This window comes from Bison bison, unplaced genomic scaffold (assembly GCF_000754665.1).
Source record: "Bison bison bison isolate TAMUID 2011002044 unplaced genomic scaffold, Bison_UMD1.0 scf7180017864264, whole genome shotgun sequence".
NCBI lineage: Eukaryota > Metazoa > Chordata > Mammalia > Artiodactyla > Bovidae > Bison > Bison bison.
The window spans coordinates 1381624-1394157 of record NW_011494836.1 but is presented as its reverse complement, the minus strand read 5'-3'; the positions used below and the strand labels follow the sequence as shown (position 1 = coordinate 1394157).

The following is a 12534-nucleotide window of genomic DNA, read 5'->3' as shown; positions in this document are numbered from 1 at the left end:
CAGGCAACTACTGTTCTGATTTCTGACATAACAGATTATTGCAGGTATCAATAGTTCATTCTTTTTTTTTTATATAGCCAAATAGTATTCCACAGTTTATTTACCCATTTACCCACTGATGATCATTAGAATTTTTTTCCTAGGTTTTGGCTATCAAGAATAATCTTTATGTGAATAACTGTGTGTCTTTGTGTAAATTTAAGTTTTTGTTCCTCATGGGTGGCCAGGTTGTATAGCAGGTAAATGTCAGTTTGAAAACACTGCCAAAAGTTCTCTCAAGCGGGACAGACAGACCTCAGAGATATTGCAGGTATGGTTCCAGACCACTCCAATAAAGCAAATATTGAAATAAAGCAAGTCATGCCATTTTTTTGGTTTCTCAGTGCATATAAAGTTACATTTACATTATACTGTAGTCTATTAAACTGTCCAAAAGCATTGTGTATAAAGATGTACATACCTTAACTGAAAAAAACGCTGTTGGGAAAATGGCACTAAAAGACTTGCTTAGTGCAGGCTTGCCACAGACTTTCAATTTACCAAAAATGCAGTATCTGAGAACTGCAATAAAGTGAGGTATGCTTGTATACCATTTAACTTTTCTGCCAGCACTGCAGAAGAATTTCAGCTGTTTAACATCTTGGACAACACATGGTCAATTTTAAAGATTATAACCAATATAATATGTGTAACGGTATCTCACAGCTGTAATCTGTATTTCCCTGATGACTAATGATGCTGAGTATATTTTCAAGTGCTTACTGGCCATTCATAACCTTTTTTTCTAGAGTGTGAATACAAGTGTTCTGCTGATTCAGTAGTGTTCTAAAGGTATCTTTATACAAATCCTGAGTATATTTGAACAGTACTGTTTTCTCCCAGTTTTGAGACATAATTGACATGTAGCACTATTTAAGGTAAATGGCATAATGATTTAACTTACATACATCATGAAATGATTACCACAGTGAGTTCAGTGAACATCTATTATCTCATATATATATATATATATGTATATACACATACACAAAAATTAAAGAAACAGCAAACTTTTTCCTTGTGATGAGCACTCAGGACTTACTCTGTTAAAAATTTTCATATATAATGATATGGTAGTGTTAACAACATTTATCATATTGTATATTACATTCTATTATGTATTTATCTTATAACTGGAAGTTTGTACCTCTTGACCACCTTTGAACGTTATCTTTATTGCCAGTTACTTAACTGAATATTTTTCTTATTTCTAATAATTTTCCAGTTGATTTTCTTGGAGTTTCCAGGTATAAAACAATGTAATTTAGAAAAAAATACATAAATTAAAAAAATAGCCCCAGACTGAAAAGGAAATTCTGAAGAGAAAAATGTAGGCTCTGGGTCAAGGAGGGCTGGTTGGGTGAAAGGAAGCTCAGATTAGCTAAAAAGACTAGCTTAGCTTAGTTCTTCACAAATTTCAATTAAAAAAAAAATCAGCTTAGTTTCTAAAGTAGATATCCCACCTAGACATTACTTCCTTTTGTGAACAAATTATTGTTTGATGGATTTTTCATCTTTGGGTCTGATTACCTCTATAAGGTGACTATTAAAATCTGGGGACTCTGGGAGATTGGGATTTGGGCAGCAAGGAATCATCTGGGGGTGATTCTGTCCCTTTTCTCTTACAGGGGACATCTGTAATAAATGGAGACATTTCTGATTATTATGACTGAGGGGAAGGTATGTCAGCATTTAGTAGGCAACGGCCAGGAATGCTGCTAAACATCCTACAAGGCACAGATCAGTACCCCCAAACAAAGACTTATCTGTCCAAGATGTCAACAGAGCTGCAACACCCCGATTTACACTAGGTCACCTTGTACAGTCTTGTCTGCCTTAATACTTGCAGAGTTTGGAGCAGTCTAAGTCTTGGGATTGGTAAGCTAAGAGGGTCAGAAATTAGTGAGTCTCAGAGGTGGGAGAGGGCAGTGAAAAAGTATCCAAAGATGAAATGCATATGGTAATACCAAAAGTTCTCAAAGGTACCTTTTTCACTTCCAAAGCACATTCCATCAATGCTTTCACACTTCCAACTTCACGCAAAGTCTTTTTACTATTTACATCTGCTCTCCAAGACAGATTCCTCAAAACACTCGCAATAACCTGCAAATGGATCAATTTTAGAATAGTTTGTTTATAAAATTATTTATACTAGTTGCTTTCTTGCTCTTAATGTTAAAAGTAAGACTGCGTGCATGTGTATTAAGCTGTTTCAGTCGTGTCTGACTGACTCTTTGTAACCCTATAGACTGTAGCCCACCAGGCTCCTCTGTCCATGGGACCGTGCAGCCAAGAATACTGGAATGGACTGCCATGCCCTCCTCCAGGGCATCTTCCTGACCCAGAGATCAAACCCGTGTCTCTTATGTCTCCTGCACTGGCAGGCGGGTTCTTTAGCACAGGTACCACCTGGGAAGCCCAAAAGTAACAGTAGAAATCTATCAACAAATACATTTCTTCTTAAAGCTGATATAAGCCAAAAGGAAGTCTAGAATAAAATCTTTGCCTCTATTCTGGTGTTAATGCAGCCACAATTTAAACATGAGATGCTGAATACTGAGTCACAGCTTACATTAACCTAAGTCAGGGTGTTAAGCCACTAATATCCAAGAAAACCACGTGGAATCTGAGGAGTACCTGCTGCAAGTCCTCGCTTTCAGACTGGAGCTGAGCCACGAGAGCTCTCATGCAGCCTTTCATAGAGCAGAGAGTAGCCTGGAAAGTCAAGGGTTACACAGCGTTAGTAACAAGGCAACCTGCAGCCACCCATAAAAGAACTAGAACCATCAATTACATAAATAAAAGACAAATACCCTCCTAATCCTTTGCAATATTCATTTCTTTCTTGGCAAACTGGAAAAATAAAGTGAATAAATAATAAGAAATGATAAGAAAAGGGTTTGAATGTAAAGTCTTTTATTTGGATGGAACTAATATGTGTTTGACACTTTCACCAATCAAGATTTCCAGATTTTTGCTATCATTCCCAAGAACAGTATTTTTTTTTTTTTTTTTAATTACTTTTTGGCCTCACTAGGCGGTATATGGGATCCTAGTTCCCCAATCAGGGATTGAACCTGTGCTCCCTTACAGTGGAAGAGTGGAGTCTGAACTGTGGGACCACCAGGGAAGTCTGCCCAGGAACAGAATTTTAAATGTGATTACATAAGTTCACGTCTGTGTTCCATCTTTTGCCTTTGTTTAGGCATTAGACATCAAACAAGTACGGATATGCAGTGGAATATAAAGTACAGGTTTTTATTAGTCAGTGTTTAATGACGAGAGTGACAAGAAAGTCAGTGAAAAGTAGTCTCTATGAAAAAAAAGCTCATACCAGAGCCATCTTAAGAAATGGATCTTATAAAACATACCTTGTTGGCTACATCTCCGAAAGTCAAGTTTGTCAAAGCCATTCCTGCATATCGTCTTAAAGTAATACTGTAGTGGTCATTAGTAAGCCCATACATTTCACAGTCCACTTGCAATAATTCTGCAATGGCCTGTAGTCCCCCTAATTTAAAAAGGGCAAGAGGAAGAAGTCAATAATCTAAAATAACACAAATGGGTACCAAGTTTATAAATTACTAGAGAAAAATCTCAAAGAATGAGTTTAATTCTGTCTTCAGAATTACAAGCTACAAAAAATGTTATAAGGCACTCGTGTAATATACTTATCAAGTACAAGTGACAACTACTTCATTTTCTGCCAGTTTCTCCACCCTCCAGCCCCCTGTCTTACTGAGTAAGATGAATATTATACTCTATTTACTGCAATACACTGTATCCTGTCAAGGAAGAAGAAGACTATATTCTACTATTAGGTCCTCCTGAATGTAAGCAGAAAAAGGTAACTTTATTACTAGGACTTTATAAAAACATTCTTCACTGTCACACACTATGGCCTAATTACTTTAATATATTTTTATCTCCAAAATAATTTTTAGTACCATTAGGAATACTAAAACTTCTAAGTGAAATAGTGCATGAAGCAAAGTTTATTTCTTTTTTATGAAAAAGAATTACCTGTTCAACTTATTACTAAGCTGAATAGAACCATTTTTATGGTTTTTCTTTTTAAATTCTTTCTCTTCTTTGATACACACAAAGTGTCAAATACCAATACTAGGATTTAGTATCTTCTCTCCCCTTGATTCCCACCACTGGGTATACTTAACAATGCCTACAGTGGTCAACAGCAGGAAGGCAAGGAGAAAAATGAAGGGAGAGGAAAAGACATAAAGGAAGGGGTAGCAGAAAGACAACACAAAACAGAAGGACAAAAGGTGAAGCAAAATGGTGAGGGAGTGAATAAAAAGAAAAAGAAAAATGCATATGGAAGTTATTAAAAATATTCATCATCATCAATATTAATCATTATGAAACTGGAGATACTGTTAGCTGAGACAGAAAAAGAGATGATGAACATAAACAGGCAGTTCCTGGATACTGGAAGTCTAAACTGTCAGGTCATTAATCTGAAAGAGGATCTGTACATTCATCATTTTTGTAAATGATCTAGAAGGATCAGTATGCAGAGCAATAAGCAAGTTTGCAAAACAGACCAAGTTCAATTCTGGGTCAAGAATGCCAAGCCAGGGATTTAACTCTTGGAACATTTGTGTAAATCTTTATAACTGGCACCAATGACAGATAAGTCTGAATGTAGGTAAATAAAAATTAATTTGGTTAAGGAAAAGCCAAACCATATTTAGGAAGATTTTCCTCCATCCACCCATGATGATGGGAAAGATAAACAGCCCATGAACAAAACAGCCCATGAACAAAACAACCGATGTCTTTATGGAGCTTACAGATTAGCACAGACAGCCACTGAACAACTAATTTAAATGTCATGATTGTGTAGAAGCACGGGGCATGATAACAGGCAAACCTAACGTAGACTGGAAAGATCAAGAAAGTGGCTGAGGAACTAAGATTTAACTTGAGACTTAAAGGATGAATGACCATCTAAAAGGGGTAGAGGAAAAACAATAAGGAAGCATCTCAAGCAGATAAAATAGCACATGTAAAGGCTGATGGGCCTGAAACATTGATATACAGCAACAAGGAGGGGCTACGAAATGCCAGGTAATACAAGACTTTGTGTGCCTCACCAAGGATCTAATGCAGGAGAAAAGAATAATTAGATGTATGTTCTAAACAGATTCCTATGATTAAGGCTATAGAAATGATTACTACTGGAAGTGGGGAGCCAAGTAAGATAAACTATGGGAGACCAGGAGTGAAGAAAGAGGCTTTGCTTGTGCTGGGGATAAAAAGAAGAGCAGTGGGGGAAGATATATTTGAGAACCAGAATTAAAGCAGTTAGCAGATACAGGGGACAGGAGCAGAGTCCAAGATGTCTTCTAAGATTCCGGCTTCAGCAAGTGGGTTGACGGGAAGGCTACTGTCTGAGAAAAGGAACCCTGGTCAAGAGATAGTTTTGGGGATGGGGGAGACAGACTCAGTTTCTGTCAACTCAGTCAGAAATGTCTGAAAAATCATCTGGGTGAAAATGCTGGAGGAGCAGTATGAAAATGTGTGTAAATCTCAGGAGAGAGAACGTGCAGTAAGATGTGAGTTTGAAAAACACTGTCAGGGAAGCCATGTAGTAGAGCATATAGCCTAGGGAGAGTGGAAGAAAGCCGAGTACAGAGCTTCAGAAAATTCCACCATTTAATCCTTCAGCAAAGGAGGAGGAACTAGAGTCTTGACTAGGAAACAGACCTGGGAGTCACTGTTGACTTAAAGACAGTAGCCTTGTGTACTGATCAGATCACCAAATGTTGAGGATTATAAACCGGACCATCAAAGCCATACAGAGCACACTCTGCTTCATGCCTACATAAAATCCTGCCTGGCACAGCAGCATCTGTGACACTGTGCTAAGAAAGTAACATGTGAAATAATCTCAAGAACCTCCCAAGAAGGCCCTTGACTACTTTTGTATGGGAAAACCAAAAATCTTAGGACTTGATTCTGAAAAAGAACAACATGATTAATGCCAATGATGAAGAACGTGCTAATGAAAAAAGAACATTCAATAAAACTTAGCGTATTAGATAGAAGAGAGAGACCCTTTATGATTTCCAGGAGTTAAAAAAAACTTCCAGTGAACTGTAAGGCAAAGAATCTATACACTTTAAAAATGGATTCACAAAAATACGATGTGAATTCATGACAGATAGGAAAAAAACTGGTTGCCCTAAGAAATACTAGGATGTTTCAAGGTAATGTAAAGGTCATGAGCACATCCTTCCACATTATCTTGGTGTCTGTGTTAGAGAATAGTGGTCTAGATGAACCAAATATTATCGCGTATGGTATCTCATAACCTTATTGATAGTAGATGATCAATGTCTTCAGATGACATTTACCAAAATCCTTAAACTTATCAAAACAAGATAGTAGAAAGATGACAGAATTTTTAAAAAGTATATTACTTTTCTTTTACTTGGTTTAGATAGTCACCATTAGCATGAAATACCTCATTCTAAAATAAGTAGGGCTCAGCAACAATATTCTATATATTGGTAGTTTCACAAAATTTCCTGGTCGTAAGAATCAGGTGGGCCACTTACTAGATTTGATTCCTAGGTCCCCTGCTCTGGAGATTCTATTTTCCTAAGCTTGCTTACCATGGGCCAGAGAAGTGCACGTTCTGACCACTGCCCCTGGTGATCATTATCATCTAGTCTGGGAAACACCAATGCATATGTCTGGAAATTAATAAATGTGTACATTCCTGGTATTATAGTCTAAAACTTGCAACACTAATAGTTGCAAACTTAAATGACCCTAACAGTTGTAGAATTTTCTTGCATCTACAAAAGACAGTCCTAGCTGACTGGGCTTAGGAATTTTTCTTCATCTGCTTGGGACTTCTTTCCTCCTATCCCTCATTGTCAGATCCCTTGTGCTACCTGACTGTATCTATCCACAGTCTACACACCTTGTTCCTTCTTTGGCTCCAACGCAAAGTCAGAGGCTAAGAGTGAGAAGGTAATCGCCTGTGGCTACATCCCCACAGTCACACCCCCAGAGGCCCCGTCCTGCTCCTCACCTGAAAGCCCCTGCCCTAGCTCCTGGGATGAAATGCCCCGGGTAGCCTTCCTACCTGAAGAAGGAAGAGGAACAAACACTGAGTCTAGATTTTACTTGGAAATTCAGATGATTAATGTGGGTCAGTCCTAGTCTACAGTTCATTGGAACACAGGGACATTTAGAAAAAACATTTGTGGGAGCTTAAAACTGGATTAGTTTTCCTGTTTGTTCATTATTTTCCCCATTATTATGAGTGTTAAAAAAAAAAAAACAAAAACACCCAAACTTGAAATTTCACCAGTGCTGGATTGTATTGAGGAGGGGAGAACTCACAAGTGCACACTCAATTTCACAGGAACCTAGGGAAAAAGGAAAGAGAATCAAGCGGCCTAGGGCCTGTGGGGGGCAGGTGGAGACCAAGTACACACAGCCTCCCAAAATGACGATCTGAAGGAGACAGCACTCATTTCCAGCCGTTCAGGTTCTCTGTGATTTAAGCGACTCATGACTTTGTCACTTGTAAGATAAATGATGAATGAAAATGGCAAGGGTGGCAGGGATATAAAGCGGGGGCTGGAATGAAAGGTAACGTAAACAGCACAAAAGGCAAGGGCACAGCCACACTAAGATGCAGACTCAGCGCCTGCTTCTCGCTTGTGGCACAACGAAAGCGATCCGGGTTCACAGGAGATGGCTCAGCATGACGCAACTTATAAATACCACACGTGCAAAATGAACCTAGAAGTCAAAGAGAAACCATCTCATGAAAAATGGGGGCCACAGAGGCAGGTGTGATAAGGTTCAGAGTATGTGAGAACACATCCTAAGAGTAATCCTTCCAAAATTAATGGAATATTTTCTAACACAAATTAGAGGATAATGCTTTTCCATTATTAATGCGTTTCAGAGATACCAGCCACGCTGCTTATCATGAAAACCCAGTAAACTACGGATAACCATGAAGATAAATGAGAGTCTTAATAATAATTCCTTCCTGTGTCCATCAGAAGTGACTGAGTTCAAGAATAATTACAAAGCTCCGTATCATCACATCTCAAAACGATTCAAATTACCCTCCCACCGACTGTCACCCAGGGTCTACCTTGACAATATTGGCAAGAGTGGCCCGTTTATTTATTTTTGCCCATCTCTGGCTAAGATTTTAGAAACCCAAGTTAGGTTATGAAAGGGTAGCAGTTTCTGTCACTTAGGACATTGTCTTCTCTGGAAACCAGAGTCACTTGCTACAAGGAGGAAGCAGATGGTAATAGAAGTTAGTGGCCTTATACACTAATTCAACAATAACGAAAAATCGTCAGGATTCTTCTATGGCATTAAGAAACATTTTTATCTTACCAAGCTCATTCATGGCATGTCTATGCTCTTCATCAAACGAAAGCTTCATTAGAACACAGACAGCAGGGCAGATCTGATGTTCAACAGGAGCTGGCACTGAAAAGTAAAATGGACATAAGCCATGATGCTTTGTTTTCTCAAAGTAGTGATGTTCATTATACCTAAAAAATACTCAGTTGGCTGATGGACTTCTCATGCATGGCAGCTTAGTGAATCAACAAGTATTTGCTGAAGAGATGAATAGATACTACACACACGGAAAGGAAAATATAGGTAAAGCGCTTTTCTTGGTTCCATAAAAATGTTTACCTCTCATCAGCCTTTGACCAAGTCTGTTGGACTAACTCCCATGTAGGTTTATGCTATAATTCAATTAATAACTTAAAAATTATATGGTTATTTGAAATAATAAAAACATTTTGGTATAAAACTATTTATAATCTCTGTTTTCAACTGAAAGGCACATGGCTGTATAGAAATGTATAGAGAAACCTAGTGCAACTCTAGTAGCGAAAGCTTATTATATAGATACCAGATAGTAAATAAAAATTTAAAGGGAAAGTGTCTACAAAAATGTACTTGCACATTTAATATTATGCATAAAGTTTCAAAACTGTTAATTGAAATAAAAATTTAAAAACCAATCTATTTTTCAGAAGTAATAATATTTATTCTATTTAACTTTTCTGAAAACAGGTATTAAGAGCACACAATACAAGTCATTACATAATTGTGGACAGCGAAAGAAAACAATCCAGAAAGATAATGTTTTCCCAGGAAAGCAACTTATTAATTCTCCCTAGCCCTAGGATAAACAGAAAGGACATTTCTGCTATATTCTTATTATTGAAAAATTTTTAATTTTTAATAAATTCACCTTTATACCTAACCCTAAGAGAAATCTACTAAATCTTTATAGATCAAGTTCTCATCATCAGTCTTTCTCCTGCTCCCCCAATCAAGATATTGATTCGATGGTCCTTTGTTGTGTGTATGTCTATGTATGGGTTCTTCTCAGGTGAAAGGAGCTCTTACCTTCTATACTTACTGCTTTTGGTTCTTCCTATAGGAATGAAGTAAGTTATCTCCCCAAGGGTCCCAACTCCCATGATCCCTGCTCCTGGGGGAGAGGGTTTCTCCCTGAGAAAAGAGCTGGGTGGCTGATCACCCCAGCAACTAGGGCCCCAAGGCCTGAAGACAGATGGTGCAGTGGGAAGAACACTGAGCTGAGAGTCAGGAGGTCTGGCCTCTGATCCTAGATCCACCACCCACCACCTATCTGTGAAGCCACAGGCAAGTCTTTTAGCCTCCCTGAACCTCAGTCTCTTCATCTATAAAATGAAGATGGTAATCTCTCCCCTTGCTACTTCACAAGCTTGTTGTAAGGATCAAATAATGGATATAACACAGCTCTGCATCCACTAAGTGATGTGCGAATAAGAGAGAATGGCTTGGTCACTCACAGCTGAAGGAACTTATGTAAAGTCACTTTCCTGAGCTTAATCTCGAGAGAAGGAGAACATAATCGCTCAAGTTCTTTCTAGATCAACTATGCTATGACTACTTAAGTCTACTTTGATTTTCTGTTCTTTTCTGGTTGCACTGTAGTACACACAACATTTTCCTGTGCTAATTTTTTTCCTAGAGAAATAGAGAAATTAAGCTTTAAACTATGTGAGCAGTGTAGGTAGCTAATATGAATTTCCCACTCTGATTCATAAAGACACCATCCTAATTAAAAAACTTTTCATTTCAAAAACTTTTACATTTGCTTTGTCACATGCACCATAGGGAACATACTTGGATTTTTGTCCTGGTCCATGCCTTGTTCATGGGCTTCCTGCCACTCCCAACAGGTTTCACAGTAAGCTCGTATCTGTTCCAAAAGATGAAGGACTCGGATTTCACGCCTGCCTCTCTTGTCATCAGGCTGTGAGTGAATGATGTTGTGGAGTGCTGCACTGGCCCTGGCCCGAGCCTCTTTACTGCCCCGGGAATTTCCCAACAACACAGAGTCTTTGTCATTGCCATGTAAAAGCTGGATGAGGAGAGGAAGACATCCAGACTGTCGCATGGATATACAGCTGTCTTGGGAGCTAGACATAGCTAGCAAAGTTCGCGACATATCATCCTTATCATGAGTACCAAGCATTGACAACAATGAATACACCATTTCCACCTGTGGGCCAAATGAGTTTAGAAACAAAATTATGACTTTAATAGCCAAAAGCCAACACCAATGAAGTGATGAATGGGGATATTAATTGTAACTCAAACAAAAACAGAAACAAAAACAAAAATCTCTTTCTAGGATGAAGTAATGAGCATTATTTCAAAATCCATATGCTATAATCATTATCACCATCTTGTTTATAAGTAAATATTAGTAGTGCTAGTATATAGTCATAAGGAGACATAGGTTCTTGCATACCTAAACTGCTATTGTCTGAATCAGTGGGTGATAGTCCGTTATTATAACGAAAGACAATCAACTGATTTCTCTTTCTCTCACATCTCCCCCACCCACCACACATACACACACACACCTACTGACACACACAGAGTAAGAAATGTGGTTTATCTAAAATTCTTTACACAATTAAAAATTTTACTTTTTAAAATCTACAACCATAATCAATAAAGAGAAAATATTTTTTAGCAATTACTATTTACTAAGTACTAGTTCTCAGCAATTACTAACCCTCACCAGATTATAATATTCTTAAAATTATGATGTCTCCCTTATACATGTAAAAGTATTTTGTCATAAAAAGAATGCCCTGATCATATAGGGATACAAAGTCACTATTCTTATTCAATTTTTTTTTTTTGAAGCAGCTGGTAAGCATCATCACTCCCTTACTGTAAACTTAAGAACTGACTCAGAAGCAGACTAGAAACAGGAAACAGCACCCAGTCATCCTGTCCTGTGATCAACAGCAATTTTTTAAAGCAAGAGCTACTGCATAAAAGTTGAGCATCTTATCTATATCTATCTATCATATCTATAAATTAGCGGTTCCAAACCAGGGGCAACTTTAGCCACCTTGAGACTCTTCTGACAATATCTTGGAGAAATTTTTGGCCATCACACTTTGGGAGGAAACACTTTGGGCCTTCAGTGGGTGAAGACCAGGGATGCTGCTAAACACCCTACAATGCAATGAGGAATTATCCAGCCAATAATCTTGAGGCTAAGAAACTGTACTCTAAATGTGTATACACACTACTCTTAGATTTGTAAGTTTTATTAGGAAGGCAGTACAGGATTGCCTTCCTAATGGGAAAAAAAAAAAAAAAAGGCTTTCAAATTCTGACTCCACTATTTGCAAGTGAGCTGTGTGACACAACCAAGTTATCTGAGTTCTCTGAGGTCCAGCTGTCTCAGTTGCAAAATGGAATAATTTACCTAATAGGGTTTTCTTTGTGAAGATTAAATAAAGTAACCCATGTATAGGACAGTAACTGGCATTCAAAAATGTAGTCAGGTCTTAATATCATCGTGCATAAATCACTCCAAAAGGAAATGGTATTCAAGCTGCCAGTTTTCAAGTAACAGAACTCTTAAATATTAAAGGTTTTCTTTATAGTAAAAACTACTCATTGATGTTGGACAGATTGGGGTGGAATTCTAATTTAATTACCATCTTTTTGGCTTCAGTATTCTCATTCAAAAGAGGGGCAAGAGTAATACATTCAAAGGGTTTCTGAAGAAATCAGAGATAGTAAACGTACAACTCTTAGCAGTTACTGGCATACTAAGTAGTATCCTAAGCAGTAACCGTTGTGAGTTACTAAAAGGATTAAGCTTTATATTAATAATATCACTGCTACTCTAAAATTCGTTTCTTAAATCGATATTTGTCACGTAATGCTTTTCCTCAGAGCCATTACTAAAGTAAAGAAAGAGTATGTAGAATATGCTATGAAAACAAGGAAGTATTTAGATGTAATGGAAAATATACTGTTTAAAAAACAGTTCCTGTGCTCCAAATGTACTGATTCAAAGGAGGCAGACAGACTGCATGGGTAGGCAAGAGGGCCCTGGAAATCAGAAAACGTTTTGTAAAGAAGGAAAGCCCAAGAAGAGTTCTG

The 12534-nt window shown here is 37.8% G+C and overlaps 1 protein-coding gene across 9 annotated transcripts in view; it reads right to left on the bottom strand.

The window, feature by feature from the left end:
* APC (adenomatous polyposis coli) overlaps window positions 1-12534 on the bottom strand; it is a 138160-nt gene that overhangs the window by 18983 nt on the left and 106643 nt on the right. For 5 of the 9 annotated variants that reach the window (XM_010848355.1, XM_010848356.1, XM_010848360.1 and 2 more), the window contains 6 exons: window positions 10240-10618; window positions 8440-8535; window positions 7103-7156; window positions 3411-3550; window positions 2677-2754; window positions 2026-2142 (listed from right to left, as the gene is read on the bottom strand). In XM_010848355.1, the coding sequence (XP_010846657.1) occupies window positions 2026-2142; window positions 2677-2754; window positions 3411-3550; window positions 7103-7156; window positions 8440-8535; window positions 10240-10618 (864 nt within the window). The remainder of the gene's footprint in view (window positions 1-2025; window positions 2143-2676; window positions 2755-3410; window positions 3551-7102; window positions 7157-8439; window positions 8536-10239; window positions 10619-12534) is intronic. The other 4 variants (XM_010848358.1, XM_010848359.1, XM_010848361.1 and 1 more) reach the window with 3 other exon arrangements.